Genomic DNA, 25,915 nt, shown 5'->3' with positions numbered 1-25,915 from the left:
CTACAATTGCATTGAAATGCCTGTGAATGGATAACTTTGGGGAAAGATGGAAAACGACTTGGTATGTTTTGGTAAAATTTTCATCAAATTTTCCTCTTGTCTTTTTTCTTTCTTCCTCTCCCTTTATGCTGAGGCTGTTTCTGGAACAGAGTGAATGTTCCAACAAAAATAACTGAAATCTTGAGACTTCATGGGAAAACCAAATGCTTCACGCTTTTTGGCACGTGCAATGCAAGTGCATCAAACAGCAGAAAACAGATTTGCTTTCTTGTAATTTTACTTTTTGGTTTGTGATTTTCGAGTTTTGATGTAAATACACATTTTCTCACTGGTGAATCTCCATTTTTTCCCCTTTCCAGATGGCTCTGAAGAATCACGTTTGTGCTGGGAGAAGGGAATTCCAAGGAGATTGGTGGCCCGTTTCACAGAGTAAGCATTTTCCACAGGCGGGGTTATGCCAACCATTAAATGACTAACATGTAATTAGGAGGCTGGATACTTATAGTTGTCTTGTCCCTGATGCCAAGGGAGTCCAGGACAGCTGTGGATGAGTGAGCACCGAGTGAGCTTGGCTGACCAAGCTATTTATGTCCATATTTGTTTTTGTGTGGCTCTCTCAGAAGACAAGTGACCTAGTGTTGCGGACAGCGCGGTGCCTCTCCGCTGTGGGTTTTACAGTGAGCATGTGGTAGAAGGTGCAGCCACTCAGGGCAAGGCCTGCAGTAGGGATACAAGCTGGACAGAAAGGGAGTGCTGGAAAAGGGAAATCTCAGGCACTTCCTGTTTCGCTGTAGCGAAGAACAAGTCTTCTTGCTTGGGCCGGTTTATCTGCTCACTCCATCTCTGCCTGGGGAGCTCTTTGATGCGGAGCTGATCGGAAGGTTGCAGTCTCCTTATCAACTCCATGCTTACCTCTGTTTGTTTTTATTCTGAAGTTCGTTCCCTCATTTTGCAATAACCCACAGGGTGCTGGGTGTTGCGCCAACCGTGCCTCAATGAAGGATCTTCATTCAACAGCTTTCCCTTCCCGTCACACCAGTCAATGCGACTCCTGCGTTTTCCAGCACCATTCTCTGCGCAGCCCAGACTTTAGCCAAGCCTTCATTGGAGGCCAGAAAGGCTACCAGGCCTACCGGGACCTACCATGGGATCTTCAGAAGTAGGTGGCATGCTTGAACCTGGCAAGTTTAATTTGGAGGTGTAATGGTGGTAAAGGGTACTGTCTATGGGCTTCAAGGACATAGATCTAGCGGAGAAATCTGTTTTTTCTGACCTTTTCTTCTCAGTGCTCTACCTATGCCTCTTTCATAATTTTAGACCTGGGGTACATCCTGGATCTGTTTGAAATGTGCATTCTGAAAAGAGATGATAAACAGAGGGAAAGCTGAAGAGGAAATTGCAGGATGAAAGAGTGGTTTTGGAGGTTGTGGTCTGGATGAAAAGAGTAACGTGGCTGGAGTGAGAAATGCAGAAGGAAATCCTTCTCTAGCATGGTCAGGAGTACAATGATTTGCTGTCTGTTTAGAAAGATGATGTCAGGTTGACACTTACCTTTTCTTCCTTCTGATCATCTTAATCTGCCTACAGCAGAGTAGGGGAGAAACCAAGAAGCTCTTTTGTCAAAATCAAGTGCTAGTAACATGATTTTTGAAAAACATGGGGTTTGGTCAGGTGTACTTGCAATATTATTTCCCCCAAATCCTGCAAAAAATCCTGGTTAAGTAATGGCAGCACAACTACATAAGGGGAACACTATAGGTGTTCATCATTCTGGTTTTAACCCTTTTATTTTAACGAAGAAACCATGATTTTCAGGGAGGAATGATTAGATGGTTTGCATCAGAAGATATTTCAGGCAGTCAGAAATTCTGGATATCCTTAGTTTTGTTTTACCATAACAATACTTCAGAAAGCACTGGAAAGTTCAGAGTATTTTTACAAAAATAAGTCTTCCAGGTGCAACACTCTGCTATTGTCTCTTGGGTCAGAACAGAGATTGGGTTCTAGATGTACAGTAAATATCTTGGAATTTGTAATTTCTATTTAACTCACTGGATTCTGGATTCCTATGGCAATAGGGGAATGCTCAGTCTCCCAGGAGTGTGGGTTTTTTTTTGTTGTCCTAGCAGTTGATGAAGCTGAAAAGTATGACCTCAGGGACAAAATTCAAAATAAATTGAATTGTTTTTTAGCATCCTAATGATCTGGCAGGATGGTTGAATTTTCATGTGTGATTGTTAAAGACTACAACATTAATCTCTCTGTGTTGCTTTGGGCAAATGGCTGTGGATGATTGCAAGATACTACTTATTTTTTCCATCCTCGGTATTTTTAAAAGTTGGGTTTTTAAAATAATTTCAGGGCATGCTGAAATAGAAACATTGTTTCTGGATGGACAAAACTTATTCTTTGTGCCCACTGAAGTGTTGTTCTCATTTTGTGGAAACAATATAATTTTAGTCAATAGTCTAAAATTTGCCAGGAGAGGATGAAGTTCATCTTTGGGCTCTGTGCTGCTTAGTAGTACCCTGCTCAATACCCAAAGATTTTCTGCTCCATTTAATATCCATAACTTAAATATATGCTACTCTGTCTGTCAGGAAAAGAAGAAATCCCCCCATCAGTTGTGATTATCAGTTTGTGTTTATTACATAAGCAGGGAAAACTAAGAGAGAGTTCTCTACCTAACAGAATTGAAAAGCCTTTTTTTTTTAGTTAGATGTAATTCTCCTTGCCATGCCCTTGTGATATCAGCAATGGTGTAAATAATTTTAATGACAGTGTGCTAGAAGGTAGTTAAATAACCTCTGAGTACAGTTTGGTTGCTTCCTATTTAGGAAAGGATTTAATTGTTTCAATGGTTCTTTAAATTATTATAAAATCTAAAGTACATTGGGGAAAATCTGTGTTGGATATTTACATTTGGGAAAGGAGGGAAACTGCCTAGTCTTAATCAAAGCTCCTGTGTAACCAGAGTTCTTTGCTGGGCAGGGATGTGGCTCTGAGTGTGGAGCTGTAAGCTTTGCTGTTTGAGCTCATCCCCCTCTGCCTTAGTCCCTTCTAAGAGTGGGGTTTCACTATTAGCTTTATCCAGTTCCTAGATGCCTCTTTTCAAAGCATTTCAAGCTAAGTTGGAACATGTGCTCTGTAAAATCCTTCAGGAAGCAAAGCTGCTGTGGAAACCTGGGTGAAGTAGACAGCCTTGCTGGTCTTGTCCTGCTGCTGTGCTGTGTCCTGCACTCTGGGAAGCAGGTGCAGCGTCCTCTCTGCAGCTTCCTTGTGAAGCTCTCGTGCCCTGGCAGGGTGAGGTGCAGACCTCACTGGTGCTGTATATGGCAGTCCAAAAGTGAATATGCAGGTGGAAATGCAGTGCCACTTGCACCAATTTGTCATGCAGTAGGTGGGCAAAATGAATGGAAATTACAGGCTGCTGAGGTGTAGCAGGAAATGGATGCCAGCCCTGGTGCAAGGACACTCATGTGCCACTGGCATTAGTGGGAGTTTACCTTGATTATCGCTGGAGGCAGATGGGGTTCCTGCATGGTGCCAAAGAGAAACCTATCCTGCCCAGATTTTCCCAGAGCAGATCCTGAATTCAGGAAACTCTAGTGAAATATTTTTGCTTCTGGAACTCACCACACAGCTGATTTGACTCATATTGGAACCATTGATGTTTCCTTGCTGATTTCCCTCAGTTTCTGGCCAATTTAGACAGGAAAACCAGACTGAGACAAGGCCTCATCCTGAGCCTTAAAATCTTGTCATCTTCATTCCCTGAGCAAGACCCAGGGTAATCCCAGCAGCTTTTCTGGCCTCTGCTGTTCCTTTTAGAGGGTGTTTCAGAAGTATTTCCCTTTATTGTTTTTTCTCCATGAAGTTTTATAATTGGGCATTTTGGGTCAGCATAAGCTTTGCAAATCAAGGTATTCTGCTTCTACCACATACTCCTTCCATGTTTGTGTTTTTTTACTAAATGCAGATCCTCCTTTTGAATGAAACAAAGCTAACACAAAGCTTGGGATGGCTTAATTTTACATGCTTCTGATACTAGACAATCTGAAAGCTTCATGTAGTCTGTGGACAGATTTGGTGATAACAGGGAGACAGATTTTATACAGAATTGAACACGGAAATTATCCAATTTCTCTGCCACTGGAGAGTTTCCTGGGGTTTCAGTATCAGCTGAACCACCTGTCTAGGGAGATTTCTCTAATTTCAGCAGCATTTTTCCCATGAAGAAATTTGTCCATCTCTGTTCAGTGAAAATACATTGCTAGATTACAGCATTTCATTGTTTATCTACCCAGCCTAGCAACTGTTTATTATATACTGTGGTTTAACCTCAAACAGCAGCTAAGTGCCATGCAGCCACTCACACCCTACACACACCACCCTCATCCCAGTGGGATGGGGAGGATATTTAGGGGAAAAAATGTAAAAACCAATAAGTTAAGAGCAGTCTGTTAATTTAAATTATTATTATTAATAATAGAGAGGGAACAAAAAAAATCTCAAAAAAGACAACTGATGTACAATGCAACTACTCACCCACTGACCAATGCCCAGCCCATGCTAGAGCAGGGAATGGCCCCTTCTAGCCAACCTTCCCCCCATTTATATACTGGGCATGATGCTCAGTGGTATGGAATATCCCTGTGGCCAGTTAAGGTCAGCTGTCCTGGATGTGCTCCATCTCAGCTCCTTTCCCATCTGCTCACTGCCAGAGTGTGGGAAACTGGAAAGTCCTCGAATGACAGTGCGTAGTGCTGAGCCACAACCAAATCATCACTGTGTTACCCACAGTATTCTCACACTAAGCCTAAAACATGGCTCTGTACCCGCTACTAAGAAGAAAATTAGCTGTATCCCAGTCAAAACCAGGACATAAAGTATAAAGCACAGAAATAGGTATTATTATCCAGAAATATGAGCATTTAAACTACAGAGGAAGGTGCAGGCTTTGGGTCAGATTCTGAGTTCACATAAGCTGTCACAGGTGCACACCAGCAGAAGAGCTGTATCAGAGTTGCAGAGCTCCTTGGGAGTGATGTTATGTACCAGTAAAGAGATTATTTCAGTAAACAAATTGAAACACATCACTGCGCCACTATTTGTGTATTTGTTTTATTACATTGCATTGTAATGTAATATTAAAACTACTGCTATAGTGATTTTTATCTTTTTTTTTTTTCCTCAAAGCACCTTAAGAAATAGGTACTATATGTGTCCTAAAACTGTGGTGAAGTTTTGTCAATCTAAGCATGCCTCTCTTATAGGAAGGACTAAAAGCAGAGGACATGTAATAGCCCACAGGAGATCATCTGCAGGTGACTGTTTTGGGTTTGGCTATTCATCAGCCTGTCCTGTCAGCACCTTTCCTGAGCAGCCACTGCCAGTGGGTGGGTGCCAAAGCAGAGCCTGTGCTCTCTTTCCTGGTGCATGCTGACTTGGCTGGACACTGCCTCTGGCACAAAGCTCACTGCAGGTAATGGAGAACCTCCACTGGTGTCCTAGAGTGCTTCCAGCCCTGGTGAGGAAAATCTTGGAGGCTTTTCCTCTGAAGCAGGCAGTTTGACTCCTAGATGGCAGTTTTAATTCTGCTTCTTTGCAAGAAGTGAAGCTGAATTTCAGTAGGCAAAATATACTAATTTCTTCTATAAACTAAGAGTTTCGGGCTGCAGTGAGGCAAGTGCATTTATGATTTATTTAATGCAATGTGTATCATTTGTTAACTAAACATCCTTAAAAACCCAAGTTAGGATATTAGGCAATATTTTAAATTTTCCTTTGAGACTGACATTTTTCTTTTGATACTCTTCTGTTACTAAAAGTCAGACATAATTAACTATGTCTTTCTTATGCCTTCTACAATGCAAACAGGAGGGATCCCTCTGGCTCTGCATTCATTGGTGTGAGCTCCTTGTTGAGGAAAAGGTTCCTGAAAGGCTTCTTTGTGTCTGATGTGAAGGAACCCAAGTATGGAATGCAGGGCTCCAAATCACATACCACTGTTCAGGGGAGGTTTCAGTGGGTATTTCTGGGAAAATGTCAGCTGAATTTCAGTTGAAAAAGCTGAATTATTGGGAATTACTAGGAAACCAAGAGAGGACAAAGAAGTAAAATCATTATGTCAGTGTAGACAATTCTATGGTAATTTTTGTTGTTTCTCTTTGCCAGCAAGTATTTCAATCCTCTTCCTCATTGGAAAAATCTTAATCTGAGATATAGCAGTCTTCTGTCAAGAGATGAAATCCAGTCCTTGTTTGCAGTGCATTTAAGATTACTGCACAGACATGGTTTCCTGGGAAAGAGCAGAGTTCCTGGGGAAGAGGGACAGGCCACTTGCTGCAGGCAGAAGGGACCTTGTCAGAAAGCCCTCTGAGGTCAGTGGGGAGCTTTCATCTTCAGGTATTTGGTTCAGGCATGAAATTTCCACTTCTATTCTGGAGGACTTCAGTGACTTTCCCAGCTGGAGTGTTTTTAGTCTTAGTGTGCATTTCAGTTCCTGTTCCCTTGCTTTGAGCACATAGCTCCCATGGAGTGAGCAAAGACTGCTTGCCTCTTGGTCTGAGAAAAATAAATTCCCAGTGTTGAACTTTTATCAGCTCTCTCCAGAGTGATCAAGCCCTGACAGGTCATCACGTGGATCTCATTTGTTTCAGTTCTGGCACAATAACTGTTCTGGCAAATAACAAATATTTCTCGTGTGTACTGAATACCTGTAAATGCTGTTCAAGTTTACACAGTGGGACATGTCAGATAAAATAATTAATTTTTGAAGAATGAACCTTAGAAGGTACAGCAAAGCAGTAATAACATTCAAAGTTAATGGGAATAAAAAATTATCAGTTCAATAATCTTTGTGGGTTTGTGTCACAGATATCTTTGAAAACCTGGATTAGAAATCCTCTTAGTCTGCAGCATGTCTAGTCAAGATGTTTGTGCAGATGGTACAGCCTAACCAAGGATGTTTTGCTCCAAAATACCTTTTGTTTTTAAAACCAATTTTCGTTTTTAAAAGAAATTAGGAATGGAGGATAAAATTTAACAGCTGTTTCTTGTTTATATATAAAAGGAAGGGGGAAAGTTTAAGATAAAAATCAAGAAAAAAGATATCCAAATCCCAAAAAGCACCTCCTCCCCCTGTTAAGTGACTTTCTAAGATTAATTTGTCAAACAGCATCTTGTTTGAGGAAATTCAGTTTAGAAGCTGGTGCTGAAACCTCTCTGCCCCTCTTTGAAATGATGTTCTTAAACAGGTTTCATGAATTAGATGAAAGTCATATGTGTGAGTAGAATTACATGTGTGAGTAACTGTTGTGGACTGGGGCTTTTGTTAATGACAATATGGAACTTGAAATACAAGAAATAAAGAATAAGAGTTACAAAAAGTTTTACTGTCTATACGAGAGAATGTTGAAAAGGTTTCAGATTTATAGTACTCTATTTAACTGTGTCCCAGCCCGGTTACTTCTGGTCTGAAACTGCTGTTTCACTGATGTGATAGGCAGTAATTTCTTCAGGCTCACCCTGCTGTGGTGCAGAGGTGGCATTCAGCCTTTCAAATGGGCTTCTCCAACCCAGCATTTTGGTCTGAGGTTATGCCAGGGTCATTACAGCTGAAAGACCTTCCAAGTGTTTTCCTTCTGTGCAGCCTAATCAAGACAACTGCTTTTTAAATGAGAGTATCTACAAGATGATAAGAGTAGGTTAAATTAAATGCACTTCTGTGTTTTTTTTTGTTGGCTTTTCTTGTAACTCAGTTTCATTTCAAACATAATAGACACATTTGCAAAGCATTTATGCCATGCAAAAGACTATTACCTGGAGTGAGAGGAAAAAACCCCAACAAACCATAAAACAACAAATGCATGTTGAACTCACCACTGAGTGATTCAACTGAGTGATTTATGATTTCACCTAAAAGCTACAACTTAGAAATTTTCTTGTTAGTGAGGTAGAGTCCTGACTATTTATACTTCCATATTTTTCATTTCTCCAGGTGAAATTTTAAGGCAATTTCCATACAGTAGTTTCAGAAATAATTTTGGAGGTGCTTATCTCTGAACTGTTAATACGACTTTAATTTCAGTCTTTGTTTTTTGGAGGTCTGGTTGGTTGGTTGGTTGGTGGTTGTGTTTTGTTTGTCTGGCATTTTGGAGGTGTTTTTTTTGCTATGGAGTCACAAATGAGTTTTGACGCAAACTTGATGAGAGGTTAATGGCTGTTCTACAGGATAGCAGGAGGGAAGGAAACACTAAATAGGACGTGCAGAACAAGTCAGAACAGATCCAAGTGACAAATTATTACTCCATTTTCATTCAATCACATATCATGATATTTGGCCTGAGTCAGTTGTTTTCCAAGCCAAAGTAATAAGATAGTAATTGTAAGGCATTGCACTGGAATTAGAATGAAATATCAGGATCTGCTTTGCTATTTATGAGCCATGCACAGTGTCTTGCTGTCCTTTTCCTGCACCAGCTGCAGGGGTCACTTGCAATTGTTTCAACTTATTTGAATGTATTTAAACTTCTGGCTCATGAGGTGTGTGCTCCAGGAGTGAGCTGTGTGTACTTTGTATGTGGGAACTCACTGAGGCACCTCACACCCTGGGGAGAGGATCCCTGCAGCCTGATTTCCTGAGGTGGGCTGTACTTAACCTGCAGGTGTGCATGTCTGCATGGGTGAGGTGTTTGAAACAGAATTAAGGACTCTTTACAAAAAATAGTGGCTTCTTGTTCTGTGTTTTGTAATGGCTGATAATAAAAAATAGCTTTAAGTTTCTTAAAGAAGTCTTTGAGTTTATAGACAGACAGAATTTGCTCTAACCAACTTTTTTTCAGGGAGTTTTTAAAATAATACTGTGTCCATTGGCTTTCCATGAGTTAATTTTGATTAAGGTTCCTACTCACATGTCTTTGCTTGTCCCTGTCATTCTATCACTTCAGCAAATATTGCTTAAAGCAGTAGTTGCCTTTGTGTTTAGATTCAGTCTGAATAAGGCAGGAAACACAGGCTGGCCCTCTGAAATCTCTCTCTTTTTTGTTCAGCTCTGTTTTGCAGGCTGAAGTGGACTGAGCAGCTAGAATAATGTACAGATATGTACTATACAAAGTATGGGGTGCTTTTTCCCAATTTTACTGCACAAAGCAGTTTTGGGAGCAATGATGCCAGTGTGTCTGATAACTGATTGGCTTAACCAATTGAAAGCTGTATACATTGCTGTGTGAAAGTTCACCTACCTGAAAAATAAGTTTTGGTCTTGCAGATTTCTAGTTGGGAGTCACATGAGAATCTTAGTTAAGACTCTTATTTTATTTGGCCCTAATAATACCTAAAACTGTCAAATCTGTCTGTATTCTTTGACTTCTAGCACATCCCAACACCTATTTCAAAATAGTCTTGTGTCATGGTTTCATTTTCAAGGGTGTTGGGTGAGAAGTCAATTAGTATTGCTGGGAAGAATCAACTAATGTTGATTGAACTTTAGCTTAATTTTTTGGGGGGAAGATGGGGGCCTTAAATAGAAAAGGATCTCTTAATAATCTACCTTTGTTCTTATTTTTCCCCAGAATTCGTCAGTCGCCTATCAAAATAAGGCATCTTGAGCCCTGGAAAATCGCTGTAATCGTTATTGGAGCAGCAGTGGCAGCAGCTATCACCATTGGTCTCCTAGTTTATTTTCTGGCATATGGTAAGTTTAATGTATCTATTCCTATGCTTAGTGAATTTCCTCTGTCCCTGTTGTACCAGATGACACTGCGAGTTTTCACCAATCTGTCTAAAGCTTATTTGGGGGAAAAAACACTGGCTTCTCTAGAGCTCTCTTTCCTTCCTCATTTAGCATCTTTGCAGATCTCCTAGGAACATGTCCTGCTCTGCAGGGTCATTTAGGGCTGTAGTTTCTGTTGGTTTTCATTTACTGTCACTCGTTTCACATTTTTCTCATGATCTACTTCTGGGATAAAGTCAACACACCAGTGTCTGGTCTCCCTTACGTGAGTGCCAAACAGAGCTTTCTGCATGTCTGTCTGGGGTGTTTCTCTGTTCCCTTTCTCTGATCACTAGCAGTTTCCTGCCAGGGCTTGGTGTTGAGTGGATAGGCCAGGAAGGAAGGTAACTAAGCAGCAAGGTGCAGCTTGTGTGAGCCCCAAGTGCTGTTGGTTGGCCAGAAATGTCACTGCTGGGAAAACTTGGATTAGATTACCTAACTGAATCAAGTAATTGCTCCTAGCTTTTGGAAGCTGGATTTGAATGGGTTGGATACACTGAAGGCTCACCCACTCCCTAGATGTCAGGATATCAGTCAGTGCCAGCTGTTTCTCTAAAGTTCATTCCTCTTGGTACTTTGAGTATTGCCTGTTCCTCTTCCTTCCCTTACAGATCAGAAGCTGTTCTATTACAGTGCCAATGTAAAAATCACCAACATCCGGTACAAGAATGAATTTTCCAGACAATCCTCAGGAAGGTTTAGAGACCTGAGCGAGAGGGTTGAGAGACTGGTAAGTTTGGATCATTGTGCCTTTCCATTAAGGACTGTGTGATAATACAAGAGTCATTAATGTGAACAGTGCACTCGGAGACCACAAAGTCTGGTGTACCCTCAGTTCCCTGGTGGGCAGACCTAGGAAATGGATAGCAGGAGAGACATGATTATACCTGGCACACCAGGCACTTGCCACTTGGCATCTTCTAGCCTGTCACTTCTCTCTGTCTCTGCAGTGGTGAAGCAGATATTTAAAATAATCTCAGCTCCCTCCTATATCACTGGTCATAGGATCACAGAATACTCCCAGCTGCAAGGGTCTCACAAGGACCGTGAACTCCAACTCTTAAGTGAAATGCCCATACAGTGATTGAACCCACAACCTTGGTGGTTTTAGCAAGAGGCTCTAATCAGCTGAGCTTATCTCATTGTTTGTGTGTGTTCTCTTTCCATGAGTCTGGCTTTGTGATTTATGTCCCATTGTCTCTAAGGAAAGCATTCTTTTACACCCTCTCCTTTACAGGGTGGGGAACTCTACCTGTTGGGCTGCTACTATGTGTTGAGAAAACAACACACGAGCCCTTTTCCTGCACCTTTGGTATGTTTTGTTGGGAAACCCTCCTACAAATAGCAGAGGTTGCTGAGTGGCTCTCAGTCATACAGTAGCTATGGAAATAAATAGACACATTGCAATTTCCTTTCTTGTTTTCTCTTTGGGACACTACCCCAGAGATGCTAATTACAGAGTTCATCTCTATACAACAATAAGCACGTGATTGTGCTTGTATCTTTTTGTGTTTCATTCATCAGAATCCGATGCATATCTCTTACCTCCTGTTTGGCAACCATGCACAGATACCCAGTTAAAAGGACAATGCTTTGCCCACCACTATCATTTAATTTAGGGCAATGTCACTTGTCCACAACAAAATGTGAGCTGTGCTGGACATTGCTCTGGAGAAGTAGGGCGTTGTGTAGGGACTTGGCAGTGCTAGCATCTCTTCACAGCTCCACTGCTGAGGGCTTCAGTGATCTTAGTCAAGTTGTGCTCTTCTCTGTATGTGTCTGTTCTCTTTCTGCCCTCTTTGTCTACTGGGACCCATTCCAGATTTCCCAGGATGTACTTCTGGTGCATATCTGTATGCACAGAGTCTTACACAGGCTGTGTTGGCTTAGGTGGTACCACTTTACAGCTATTGCCTAATAATTGCAATAATTTTCACCTTGTGATATAGGACCTTGGAGAGGGAATGTTCTCCCTGACCAAGAAGACACTGTGTATTGCTGAGGGGGGAGAACAAAGGCAAGGATTGAGAAGGAGTCTGAGGAATAACACTTCACTGTCTACAGTTGTATCCCTTTCTCCCAATCCATTCCTTCTTCATTTTCTTTAAAAAACATGTTCCTCCTTTGGCAAAGAAACACCCATTTTAGCTAAGGAGTTATTTCAGACAGTGTCCAATGCAATCAGATTTCCTCTGAACATGGCTATCAATTTAGATGCTTGAATGGAAGCCAATGCTTTAGAAACTCCATCTCCTCTCTGGGTGTTGAGCAGTTCTGACAGTAGTGACAGTAAATACCAGTGCAGGTTGAGCAGTGAGAACCATTATATCAGGGCATGTTAATTGCACCTGATAAGTAACACCATAACAAACATACACAGAACTGTGCTGTCTTTCCTTCATTCCTGTAATTTTTCTTAAGAGCTGTCCTTAATTCGGCCATTAAATTCTATGTTCCTCTCTCAAATTTTATTAATTCTTTGCTTCTATAAATGGTCCCTGCTGTAAGTTTGACTTTTTGTGGTTTTAGTTGCAGGTGTTCCATTTAACAAGGATGTATGAGATGGAGAATTGTCTGTAACCTTATTGAAAGCAACTCCATACAGTAATGAAACAATGTGTTCCTTGTAAGTCTGATATTATAACAGCAAAACTCATCTTGTGGTGATAAAAATCAAAGCAATCTTTCCAGACACATGTATCCTCTTAATAGCTTGACAGGCAGCTGTCTCAAAACATTTGCATTTTTATTCTCAGCATCTTCACAGCAACTCTGTGATAGAGGAGGAAAGACTTGAGTTCTTTATCACATTTTCTAATTTGCCTGGATTTACCAAAACCCTTTGCAGTCTTTCCTTGGCTGGTTTTGGATATCCAAGCCTTTACATTGTCATAGTAGTAACGATACCCTAAGCTCACGTTGTGAAACAGTGAGTCAATGCAGATAAATGCAATGTCTTTCTCAATACTTGGTGCAAAGTGAACCGAAGTGAATCATCTCTGATAATCAGAAGCATTCAAATTACCTGAGTTAGTGCAACTCCCTGCCAAGTGTTCCCTTCTCTGACTCCTTCCTGATGAAGCCCTCCTTCATTTGTCTCCAGAAAGCTCCAGAAATGAGCTCATTTCAGAGCTGGTGTTTCATCAGGAAAAATGTTTTTGCTTCCATATGGAAGCCATGTCGTGACTTCCTTGGGACCTGCCGCAAATGCCTGATGTTTGCTTTGGTTTCCAGATTTGAATAGTAACACCCATTGTGTGAACAACATTCCTGACTCTTATCTCATTGAAGGTGGGAGGGAATGCAGCCAGATCATGCCAGAGAGCTGATGAAGCTGGTGCACCAGTCAACATCTCAGGGCTGACTGGAAAGTCTGGAAAATGTCTTCTGGGGTGGAGCTGAGGGGACTGAGGAACAGATGATGAAAGGTCTTTACTCCTTGACTGGCTTCCTGTAAGTGTCTGTGAGCATTTCCTTTGTGCTCTCTTGAAAATTAGACTTGACTGAATGCCACTAGGGAAAGAGAGATTCCAGCTCACCAGAGCCTCCTCACTTTTCGAGTTGGACCAGCCCCTCTTCCCTTGCCAAGCTAAAATGTTCTGTGCCAGACTGTCTCCTCTTACACTGGATAAAAAGGGCACAGTCTCAGCCTTATGGCTCCTTCTCCAAGGAGTTTCTATTTTGTAGTGGGTTCACTTATTATGTGGCTCCTCTGCACAACTTTTATGCACTATTTTTCTCCAACTCCTTCACCAGACTTTGATTTCCTTTTCTTCTCCCACAAAATGTATTAATTCTTTTGGATTTCCCAAGAATGCCTTGGAGACACTAACTACTCTCTTACTAACAGTATCCTGGAGGAGATTTCCAATGCCCTGCTTTAAGCTTTGCTTCTTCAGCCTCTCTGGCATGCCAAAGGGCAGAGGGAGCTGTGACAATCAGATAGACCTGGGTGACTGGGATGATCCCAGTTGCCTACTCTGGGCAGCTGCAGTAAATGCCCTGTGTGCAGGAAAAAGGGTGGAGGGATGTTTTGTCTTGTGTAGAAGACCCTTGACCCCAAGGAAAGAGGATGTGCAGTCAGGAGAGCTTGAAATGAGTATGTCAGTCTCAGTGGAAGTTGTCTCAGCTGAAGGCTGGCACGTTTCTAGCTGTGAGAGAGAGGTGTATATCAATATCAATATCAAGCAGCTACAGCAGGTGATCCCTTCAGTACATGGCTGGTTGCTCAACAGAAACAGATATCAGCCTTTATCAGGGGTTTGTAAATGTACCTGTTGGCTCTTTTTTGCCACTACCATAAATTTCTGATACTTCCTCCTAGAAGTAGGTGAGCTTTCCCCTCCTCAAGGAGAGCCTAGGCAACCCTTCTTCCTTCTCAGGCACCTTGTTATCTCCCTGTCTCCTTCTCTGGCCAGCGCTGTTCCAGCTCTGCTGTGTGGCTGCTTCTCCCTGTCTGAGTCCCTGTGTCTCTGTGGAACCTTGTGCTGGACACTGTACCCTTCCCAGCTGTCCTTCCCTACTCACTCCTGCTCCCATGTGCTGGTAAGCCTGGCTGTGAGCTGGGTGGGGGGATGTTCCTCAGGTGTGAGTGTAGCAGGGCTCCCTCCTTAGTTGGTTGGGTAACTGGGGGAGAGTTGAGGTGTTTGTTTTCCCTCCTGGAGTGCCTTGAGCCATGGAATGGACTAACATGGGTTTTCCCTTTTGTCTCATAATCCAGAAGGCTCCTGGACTACCCTCTTGTCCTCTGAAACCAGCACAGAACTGGCTGGATCTGGGCAGAGGAGTTGGGGATTATATTAAAACAGTACCTGGATGCTTTCACTGGGAAACCACTGCCTATCCAAATATTTCTATTGAATTAATGGAATTTAATGAAGTAATTTTCACCTCAGAACTCAGCACTGTGTGCCAGGACATCTTTAGAAACAGATGTCTTGCTTCAGCTACTTCAATGACAAGAGAATCTTCTATGTCCTTAAGTACAGGTGTTGGGGGAAAGTTTTTAATTAATGCAGGTCTTGAAGTTTGTCCTATCTGATAGAGCTGAATTAGTGTGGGTTTAATTTAATGCCTCTACTGGGTATTGCAGAGGCACTTGAGATTCCACTGGAAAATGCTGCACAATGGTTCTGATAATGGTGCCTGGTCTCAGCAGGTTGAAGGGCTCACTGCTGAGTCCCTCTGCTGGAACGGGTGAGGAAGGAGGCAGTTTTCTCCCTTGGGAGATGATGATTTTAGAGGTTATTAAGACAAATCTCTCACTGTGAATTGGGTGGAGAAGAAACAAAGAAGCAAGCAGGTGCCATGCATCTCCTTCCCTCCCCCCCAGCTTTGATACCTGATAACCCTGTTTGGTGGAAGGGTTAGCCTTCAACAGGATGCTTGTGACTCAGAGGCTCTCTGCTTTATACCCAGGGATAAGCTTGCATCATCCCAATATTGGGAAGTATCTTGAATCCTATAAGTTGTGAACAGATTACTGTCACATCTGCAGGGCCAAAGGGTCAGTCAAAGTTCTGATTAGGGTTTCCATCTTAGCTGGACTCCAAGGAAGTCTGTCTGAAAACACCAAGAACACTGGTGAGTGAGCAGATGAAGCTGCTGCTTTACAGCATTTGGCCTTTTAGGGTCACAGATGACTCAAATCTTCCTGGGGAGCAGAAGTGTGTGTATTGAGAGAGAGAGGGTGGTGAAATACAAATCCCTTCAGAGCTCATAGCTGCAAAACCAGGTGAAACTGTGCATGAGGTGTGTTTGTCACACCTTCCTCGTGGGTGTTTAGATAAAGCTCAGAAGTCTGGGGCTTGCCCCATCAGTGCCTCATGGTCCTTGGGTTGGGAGGTTAATTCAGTAGGAGCAGATCCCCAAGGCAGCAGGTTTTTGAAACACTCCTAAAGAATATTTGTTCTGGGAGACCAGATTGTGAGGATCATTTTAGAGATGATAAGTAAACATGCCCTGAGAAAAGGGAGTATGCTAACGTTCAAGGGAGTCCAATATGAGTTTCCATTTGTACAGCAAATGGAAAAGTGCAGGTATCTACAAATACCATGTAGCTTCATTTGCTGTGTGTGCAAAACCCCACTTATTTTCCACTCTTAGCCCCTAAAACAAAAGAAAATTTAATATAAATTAGCCAAATCAGAAATTATGGTATCTGCAGCAGTCAGATCTTTCCAAGGACTTTTCAGAGGTTTTCAGCATCCAGACCAAAGTGAGTAAGAATGTTCTGTATGTAATAAATTTCAAAAGAGATTTGGTAGTGTTTATGGATAAAGATCCCAAAATCTAAAACCTAAGTCTCTATTTAAACTCAAGCATTCCTAGGCTTTATATGTGCTCCCTCAAGTAATTACATAGTACCTTTATGAGATAAAAAGAACAGAACTTTAATTAAAGATTTTCTTGTTCATCACTAAAGGCAATTTTATTTACAAAGGCATCTATAGAAGAAAAGCCAGAATAAGTAAGCTTTTTAAATTTAGCTTTTCAGAGACTTAAAAAAATAGTATTTTTTTTTCTTCTGAAAAACAATAATATAAAATCAGAAAAAAATCTTTTATCTATGTAAAGAAAGTTATTTAAGGAACATTTTGAGAAGAAAAGTACCAAAATAAATTTAGGGGATTTGATAACTTCCGCTTCATAACCTTAGTTTTAAGGGAATGATTCTCACAAATAGGAAGCCTTGTCCTTGGACTGGCGTGGTACAATCGGGGTGCCCTCTATGGGTGGCTGGGGCTAGAAACAAAGCAGAAAGGATTTTCCATGGTAATTCAGCTAAGACGGAAACAGCAGTGGATCGGTGGCCAAGATGACAGCCTGGCAACATGTTTCTTTAGCTCTGGAATTAGAGGTTGACAGCACACTTGACTGTCAGTATGTATATATACAGGTGTGGCCCTAAAGAGATAGGTGAAATGCTGTGCTGAGAGAGAGGAAATAACTCACAGCAAACACCTGCATTTCACTTGGGATGCTGTTTTTAGAAGATCCTATTGAAATTAAAAGAAGAAAAAGACAACGAGTGTAGGTATATAATGCAGAGATTTAAAAACTGCCATACTTTCTTGCTTTTTAGTTTTGTTTTCAGTTTTTCCTGTTTCCATGGGTCACATGGAAACAGGAAAAACTAGCACAGCAAAAAGTAACACAGGAAACGAAATTCTGAAGAAAATATAAAGCACTTTTAAATGCTGGTGGGAGCTGATGCAGTGTAACACATGGGCCTATGGCTTAGTACTTTTCATCATCTCTAAGACCTCAAACTTTCAGTGAGCTCTACCTAAATTTCATGAATTTTTAAAGATGAAATAGTTAGTTATCAAAAATATGCCTAATATCGAATTTTTTTTCCCATGTAAATTCACTGATCCTTCAACTTCTTTCATTCTTTGACTTACTAATGTAATACAATTTTCTCAAGTAAAAGGCATGCAAGCTGATTTTTCTTTTTCACTTCTTGGTTCATGAAAGCAGAAGTTGTAATATGCATGTACAAATCCAGAAAAATCATCACACACTTCACCCCCAATAAACAAGTAACTTTAGTATTGATCCAGTGTGCATGATGAGAAGCTCTAAAATGTGCACAAAGAGAATGGATGGGGACAAAGGAATTCAAAATGAAGCAAAGCACAGCTATCGATAGTGTGTGTGATTAAGGGTAGAACCTTATCTTAATTATAGACTCACAATCCAGAATTACTGCATTGTTTGCAAGTAATTATATCAATGAAGTGATTCAAGATGCAAACCAGTGATCAAAATCTGGCTGGTCAAGAGAGTGGCTGCTTAGATCATGGTCTTGTCCAAAGGGGGAAACTAAATTCAATACTGAAGTTGTGTGGTTGGTGGTATTTGGGCACTTGTAAGCTGAATACATAACCAATGATTTTCCTCAGATTTCACAAAACTGTTATTTTCCTAAGAGGTATTTGCTCTTGTATTTCAGCTCCTTACCTTTAAGTATTGTTTAAAAAACCCCCAGAATGCACGTAGTAATTTTCCTGGGGAAAGTGTGTTGTTTTGGGAAGAAGAAAATCCCCAACCACAAAGCCCTTCTCTGGATATTGGCACAGATGCCTTTCTCACCAAACCTGATTTTCTCTCCCAAAGCTGGAAATCGCCCCCCTAAGTGGACAAAATTTTAATAGCAGTGTGAAAGTTTTAGGAAGCTAATTATGGATAATTGAAAGCAGGGAGTAGGAATGAGAATACTTAGGTGACCTTAATTCCAGCTGTCACTAATACACATAACTATAATGAAACATTCATGTCATTACATGCCTTTGAAATTGGTTGCACCAAGCATAAGCATGGTACTTTAAATCCTGACGTTATCCCATGTATTAGTCCTCTTAATTTCTTTTATCCGAAAGACCAATCTTTTTAGGAACTACAATTATACAAGCACAATAATTCCTCTTTTGCAGATGTGGCCTCTGGGAAGCATCCAGCTGAGCTCCTTATTTCAGTGCAGTCAGGCAGTGCTTACTCACCCCTCAGCTTTAGCAGCCCTGTTAGCTTAAACCCTGTGAGGAGTTTGTGATGCCGTTTGCTGATGTTTGGGATCACACAGCTCTTGCCCACTGTGAGACCTGCTGTCCTTGTGTGTGTGGTTTCTGATGGACCATTCTGAGGCAATGGTCCCCTTGCCTCTGGTTTGCTGGAGGCAAGGGGACCATTGAACTTGCTCTCCTTCAAGTCTGTTTTCTTCACCTCAGGCAAGGACTGTGGCTGTAGGGCTGTGGTAGTAATTGGAATGTCTGTTTCCAAGGAGAGTGTGATGTCCACATCCTGGTTTGGAACAGTGCCACATTATTTTTTTTGCTGTCCCTGTCAGTCTTTCTCTTTGTGTCCTCTCTCAACCCCTTAGTTGAAATCAGGGCTGTAAAAATGTCAGGTTCTCAAGGGAGCAGCTACTGGATTTGTACTTTGGTCAGCTCTAGGGGTCTCAGCATGTTGAACTGTAAACTGGGGAGAGTCACTGAATCAAGTTGTATGTTGCAATTTCTATTTATGGTCAAAAATCTTTAAATATCACTAATAATAGGCTTTACATCCTAAGTAGCTACTGAAGCAAGAGGAAGAATGTGGTATGAGGATAGCTGTTGAAGGACTAAACTGGCAGCAGGCAAAAAAGCAATACTATTGAGCAATGAGAGGCTTTGTTCTCCCATGTCTAATGAATGCTTTGGAACATCCCATGCAAATAACTCAGTGCATTCAGCAAATATTCCTGAGGAGAGTTCTGTCAAACTAGATTTAAGTTAACTTTTTGATGAACCCTGTGACCCAGCGTGTGGTGGCAGAGCAGTGTGTGGTGGGAGAAAGCAAGGGCTTGACACAGCCAGCCTTGCTGGGGCACTTCCAGACACAGCCACACATCTGGGCAAGGCCAGCTCATGTCAGTTCCCACTACCCAGGAGCAATGGGATCTCTGTTGTGACCTATTTCCAAAGTTTGGGTGTTTTTGGGTCCTAGGGAGGAAGGACATATTGTGAGACTCTGAAATCACAAAGATTTTTACAAAAAGAATCACAAAGATTTCAGTAGATTGCTCACGGGCCTTAGAAGGTTGAGCATGGTACAACACAAGAAAAAGAGTATGATGATGAGATCTGGAGTTTTTTGAGACAGAATAGGAAAAGAAGTCTTGTTCATCAAAGTATAAAACAACTTCTGGCTACAAGGAGCAAGGAAGAATTTCCTTTTTGTCTGGGTTTGTACAGTGGGAATGTTTTGCCCACTTACTGCATCTTTGGTGCTGGTCACTCTTTGTTGTATTGTATTGGATGGACCAGCACTCAGGAACAAAGTCCAATTTGTCTAAGAAAATTGTTCTGCATAGAGAGAAGTGTAGTAAAAAGTTTGGAGAATATGAAATTAAACTGAGGAAATTAGAAATGTCATTTTCTAAATAAAGACCATCAGGAAAATGCTTCTCACTTAGAAAGGAGCAGGACTTGGCACTTGGTTCAGAATGTACATAGACCTTGTCTGCAGCAACAGCTGTAGCAGTTGAGCTGTTGCTAGACAAGGGCCAGGAAAAACAGTGAGATGCACTTTAACAGTGGTGAATTGAAGGGATTTGGTCATGACAGTGTCACTTTTGAGGGGCTGTAATTAAAGCAAAATATTTAAAATTAGTTTCAATGCTTTCCCCAAGCAGGACCAGGTCACACCTAGTCACTGAACAAAGTCCTAGTTGCTTTTGCTCCAATGATTGTGACTTAAACTGAAAAGAAAGCTATTAGCAGGCTGGAGAGAAATGTTTTCTGTTTGGTGTGTGAAAGCCTTCACCAAAAAAAGAACTGTAAAAATATAAGGCAGAACATTAATCTCTGAAAGTTTTTATCTGACAGCATCTTCCTTCATACTCTCCTCTTACATAAACTCCGTATGAATATAAAAATTATGTTTAATAATTCAGGTTACCAGAATCATAGTTGAAGGAAAGAAGAGGTTTGGGTCATATTTGCCAAATGAATTCATCAGCAGTTGAGTGATAGGCGACAGTGCAGAGGTTTGGCTAGGGCTTCTTTCATGATACAACACAGTAGTTTGCAAAAGTAAAAAATGTTAGCTCACATTTGAAGGTGTTAAAGGCCCTGCAAGGTTCACTGAAAACAAAGCCACCCTTCAGTTATTTTTTGTCTGTGGTGATGTAGTGCTAAGGCAACACTTAAGGGTGGGAAAGTCAGTGACAGTGTGTAATGGAAAAGGTGTCTACTTTCTCATTCAGATATGAAAGTGTGAAAGAGGATGGAAGTAACACAGATTTGGTATAATTTTAAATCATATGCTTCCTGTTCTCCCCATGAAAATTATCTAACACGCCTTCTGGATTGAATGTTCTGAAAACAGTGTCTGTTGCTGATAGTTTAGTTGTGTTTGGACTCCATAGAGTCTTTTTGTTAAAAGTACAAACAAAAGTTTTGTGAGCCACCACTGGAAGTCTTTGTCTCTGCTGCAGCACATGGTGTTCCTAATCAGACTGAATGGAACATCTTGGAAGCAGTCCAGGCTAAGGAGAAAAGGAGAAAGTCGAACATGTTGGGAGTACAAAAACCACAATCACACAAGCTGCTTAGGCTGTAACGAAGATACACTAGAGAATGGATGATAGAAGTAGGGATCTCTGTATCTGCTGCAGAAGTGCAAGTGGAAAGTGTAGCAAAACCAGTTGACATTTGAGACAGTAAGGTATCTTGAAGATCCAGCTGTCAGGAGGAGATAAAGGACTTGGGAATGTCAAATGGACACAACCCTCTCTTGCAAGGGAATGTGAATTCCTGCCCTCTTCACTCCCAAGCTGAAAGTCCTTCTGATTTCACTGTGCTTGTTAGCAATGCAGCAGCTTGAGGTGTATCTCAGCCCAGCTCAAGGCTCTCTTTTGATTGCAAAGCACTCCTCAAAGAAGTCCCTGTCCCAAAGATCTCAAAAGTTCTCAAAGACGAGGCAGCTGTAGATAGCACATGCCACTGCATGCCAGAAAGCTGGCAGTGCTGCTCAGCCGCATGCTTCTGCTTACACAATCACTGGTGCAGCAGTTAACACTGTGACAGAAATGATAAGCAAATGTTATCATTAAAAAAAAACAAAGCAGAAAAGCTCCCTTTTTGTCTAAGGAAACTGCTTCCAATAACCAGGGGAGGTTGTGGTGGAACAGGATGTGGAGTTATAGGAAATAAAACTCTTTTTAACTGGATGCATCATCAAATGCAGTGGTAGCAGCTGTCAATCTGCAAAGTGAGAGAATAAAAAGTATTCTGCCTATCTACAGCAGCTTGTTGCAGTTGAGATGTCTTTTTCAATAGAATTTTGTCTGTTTAAATGTCAAACTAATTGCAGATAACTGCCAGTAAGAGCAAGGTACAACATCAGCTAAATGCATGACCATTAAAAATGTTTCTTTTTTTCCTTATTAATGTATGCTTAAAATCACCTTAAAATAATAATTGTGCAGTTTTCACCTTATAATTATTCTGCTTCAATATCCCTGTGCAATGCCATGAAGCTTCATATTGTGACAGCCGAGGCTGGAAAATAGGGGATTTGTGTTCCTTGTGAGGAATCACCCCCAGATTTCATGCTTACATGCTTGTTTCTGTATCTGACATATTTCCACATATGAATAGTTTGAGAACCATTATTTTTTTCTTTCCTTTGGAAAACAGAACATCTTGAGACTTGGCTAAAATAGACTGCCTTTAAGGGCTAAAAACAAAAAATAAGAGACAGCTTACATGATGTTGTAAAGCATTTCTGTGCAGTTTTTCCTGTCATGCATTTGATGTTTACAGGATATGTTCAATTTACTGGGTCTTGCTGGTAGGAGGAGTTGCTGCATAACTCACCAGTGACTCTGCTATTTCTCAATCCTTCGGTGATCCTGAGCCATTCCTGGCAGAATTTCATGCCATGTTATATCACACTGAGCTGTCTCAGACTGATCCTGCAATCTTGAGATGACATCCTGACAGGATGTAGTTGAGCAGGAACTGGTAAAGATGTTATTTGGGGATCAATTCCTTAGGAGTCCTGGATTTCCAGTTTCCGATGAGAATTGCTTGACGATTGTCCAAGCATGTGGAAAATCACAAGGGTTATAGGGGAACATGATAATCCAATAATAATTTAGAATTTTTGGTGGCTTTGCTATAGATTTCTGTAAGAACAAGGGTAAAGGCTGTGTCAGAAAGGACCCCTACAAGAGAGGCTGAGTGCACTGCAGAGCACAGCATGCTGTATCCGTTCTGTGGGCAGTCTTCAGGACGCTGTGCTTTGGTAGAGTGCAGCAGTGTGTTCCAAGGATGTTCGTGTATTTCTCATTATGTCTGGGAGTGGATGAGACAGCACTGCAGTGGCACACTGATGTAGCCATAGGACATTTAGAAAAATGAGCTTGCTTTTTTATGAGACACCTTAGGTCAAAGGGGAAATGATTATAAAAGATCTGGGACAAATATTATCTAGAGGCTGGGCTGCTCTACGTTTCTTGGCTCTGTAAGCTGTGAGTTTGTTACTGAATGCTGTTTTCTGAATGCTCCTTCCAGCTATATGTCCACTTCCCTCCTTTTTTGTTGTTATCTTATATTTTTCTTTTTTCAACAGATCGACAAGACATTTTACAATTCCATTTTAAGGAAAAAATACATCCGTTCACGCTTAATCAGAGTGAGGTATGTGAGATAATAATAAATGCACGCAGCTGAGATAAAATTAAATGTACACCAAGCCCAGCTAGATCTGATTCAGTACAGTGTATTGTGTGTAAAACCAGAGCATAATCCCTAACTGAGCATAATCTAGTTCTGAACCTTGCTCTCCTTTGGATCTTAATGCAGAAGATATCATTCAGTCAGTCCAAATTCCAACAAGTTTGTGTTCAGATTCTGAACAAGCTTTAGTCATTAAAGCAGAGATAACTAAAGCTATCTAAAACCAAAAAGGATTTTCAAAACTATTTCTTACACTGTAATGCAGATGTCATTTCTAGCATATCTATTGCACTGGGCTTGTCAAGTAAAACCAATCTGTGCTGGCTCAGAAAGTCCCACTTATCATTGTGGCTCTGAGAATGGGCATAAGTAGGTGCCCAGGAAACAGTAGCAGCACAACAGAGCTGTGATAACTGCTTCTTGGTATGCTCCCTGCCTCCAGGTATTTACCACTTGGAAGTTCTTGAAGTGGCTGTGGTTTGTTTAGCAGCCCTCGGTGGCGTTATTTCCCAAGGACTTGTCTGTTGTCTTCTGGGCTCTTGAAATCCGTGCACCTCAGTCCTTTAGGAAGGAGAAACTTAAAAGGAACCACCTTCTTTGGATCATTCAATGACCCCTAGCTCTTGTGCTGGAAGAGATGATAAAAAGTTGATCACTACCCCTCCTCTCCGTACATTTACTGATTCTGGACACTCCCATCATATTTTCTCTCTTGTATTCAATAAGATCCACTCTTTTTTAATTTTTCATTTTTCAGTTGGAAATCCCAGTCTACTCAAATTCTTTGCATTTCAAACTGTTTCTTATCATCCCATTCCACACATCTCTCAGGTCTGCTGTTCCTGCTTTTTTGAGATGAATAGGTCAGACCCATAGTTGAGATTATCACTGAGCAATGTGGAACTTTTTTCCTCTTTTACTCTCTGTTCAACTGCCAATAATACATAATGTTTAATTTGATTTTTTAACCACTGTTAAGTGCTGAAAATTATCTTTTTACATAACTGTCTATTGTAGTACTAAGATCTTGCTCCTGAGTGACAGTGCCCAACACTTTGCAAAGAAACCTTGAATGTCTTCATAATCATAGACTAAAGCTACAAGACTAAGATCTAAAGTGCTGAATGTACTCCTCTTTGTTCTTACATGGTTTGTGACATCCTGCCTCTTCCTCTGCCTTAGCTTAATCCCCAGTTACATACAAGCTTTAAGGATATTTTTGATACTGTCTAGAGTGTTGCAAGCATAGGCAGAGTCATTTAGGGATCTGAGAGGCCAATATGTAGGGATAAGTGGTATTTTTCACTACTTCTTTTTCCCAAGGACAGACTGAGGTATTTGTGATGTTTGCTGTGTTAGATGCAAGATTTGCATGCGCCAAAGCTTGTTTGCTTTTTCAGATATACACTCTTTATGCCTCTTCAAGGGCTCAGACTGCAAGTTCTTTTGAGCAGGGTCATGGTTGTGAATTTACTTGGAAAGGACTGTGTGCATCTTTTGGCTCAGTATAAGCAATGCATTAATAATAATGTCACTGCTCACTGAGAAAGACAATACTAATCTTGAAAAGGTGTCCTTGGCTCTGGATCTCTGCTATATAATAAGTGAATCAGGGTGGGCAGTACTTACCTGAGGGTTTCGAGAGGTGTGGTTTGCTTGCAAGAGTTGATATGGTAATTCCAATGTGTGGCATAGCACAGGAAGAGGAGTGGGGGGAGAGGTGAGGGAACACCTCAGAAATGCAGAGCAACACCCACAGTTGGATCAGATAATATCTGGAAAATAAATGAAGTGGCAATCACGCTGAAGTTGGAACAAATTGAAAAAACAGTCTGTTGAAAAGTTCACATACAACTTCTCAGTCTCAATGATGAGATCCTTGAGGCAAGGAGTGTGTCTTTCTGCTCACCTACAAACTACTTGGCATGTCTTGGTGTGCTTAAAGCCTTTTCTTTCCCTTCACTGGCAATATCAGGAATGTCTGTTTCAATTTTGCACATGTTCCCTTCAAAGATTAAAGCCTGCTTGCATGAGTTCTGGATAAGCTGTCCATCTTCTAGTTTTCCTTTATGTAATTACAAATTTCCAAGACAGTGATATATAACTAGGAGATCTTCTCTTTTCCTTTCCTATCCAAAGAAAGAGAAACCTGCTTTAAGTTCTCCCCCTGTATGAAGTAACTGTGATTTCATCTGTTGTGGCTTGTGTCTCATTGCTTCTTGGTTCAGGTGGGAGGAGGCACAGGAGAGAAGGTTCCTGGTGCAAGCTCTTACCTTCCCTTTGTGATGACCAGGGATAAGACATCTGCAAGTACAGAGCAAGACTTACTATGCCAGATTAGTCAGTTTGATGTTTGTAGTCTATCATTCCATCTCTTGCAGTATCTGATGCTTTAAGGAAAATGAAATACAACTACCAGGTGAATTCAATCTATGACAAGACTTTTCTCCCTTTTCTTTCCTCTGATCTTACATTAAAATTGTGGAATTGTGTGTCTCAATGTATGTGCTGCTTGCACTTTTCAATGAGGCGTTAAAGGCCCTTTTGTGATCCAGCTCTTTGACTTTAATAAATATGCTGTGAGCATGCTGCCAAGTTTCATTTATTGTTGCACAACATGAGGCTATTAGGAACATTCTCCAAGAGACTGCTGCGGTGGAATTAGGTTGTGTGGTCTCTTCTCATCTCCCAAAAAGGTTCAAGTACCTTTCTAATGATGATTGTAAATTTTTATTCTGTGTGTGTGCAGGGCCATTGAAAGGTCTGTGTAGATACTGTTAATCATCTACCTCATGTTTCCAAGTGCTGTTTATCCAGCTTTTCATTGCAATCAAATTCATTCCTTCCTCTCTTCCGTCTCAGGCATGTAGTCAGCGACTGCTTTTTGGACTCTATTATAAAATTGGTCTGG

General features: G+C 41.1%; 1 protein-coding gene across 1 annotated transcript in view; it reads left to right on the top strand.

The window, feature by feature from the left end:
• The first annotated feature begins 995 nt into the window (after positions 1-995).
• The window catches only part of LOC132072467 (transmembrane protease serine 11E-like), a 39,564-nt gene continuing 14,644 nt past the window's right edge, over positions 996-25,915 (top strand). The window contains exons 1-4 of the mRNA XM_059470815.1: positions 996-1,159; positions 9,576-9,697; positions 10,387-10,505; positions 22,898-22,965. Of these exons, the coding sequence (XP_059326798.1) occupies positions 996-1,159; positions 9,576-9,697; positions 10,387-10,505; positions 22,898-22,965 (473 nt within the window). The remainder of the gene's footprint in view (positions 1,160-9,575; positions 9,698-10,386; positions 10,506-22,897; positions 22,966-25,915) is intronic.

The sequence above is a fragment of the Ammospiza nelsoni genome, chromosome 4, assembly GCF_027579445.1.
Source record: "Ammospiza nelsoni isolate bAmmNel1 chromosome 4, bAmmNel1.pri, whole genome shotgun sequence".
Classification (NCBI taxonomy): domain Eukaryota; kingdom Metazoa; phylum Chordata; class Aves; order Passeriformes; family Passerellidae; genus Ammospiza; species Ammospiza nelsoni.
The sequence above is the reverse complement of the archived record's forward strand: the minus strand, read 5'-3'. Positions and strand labels throughout refer to the sequence as shown.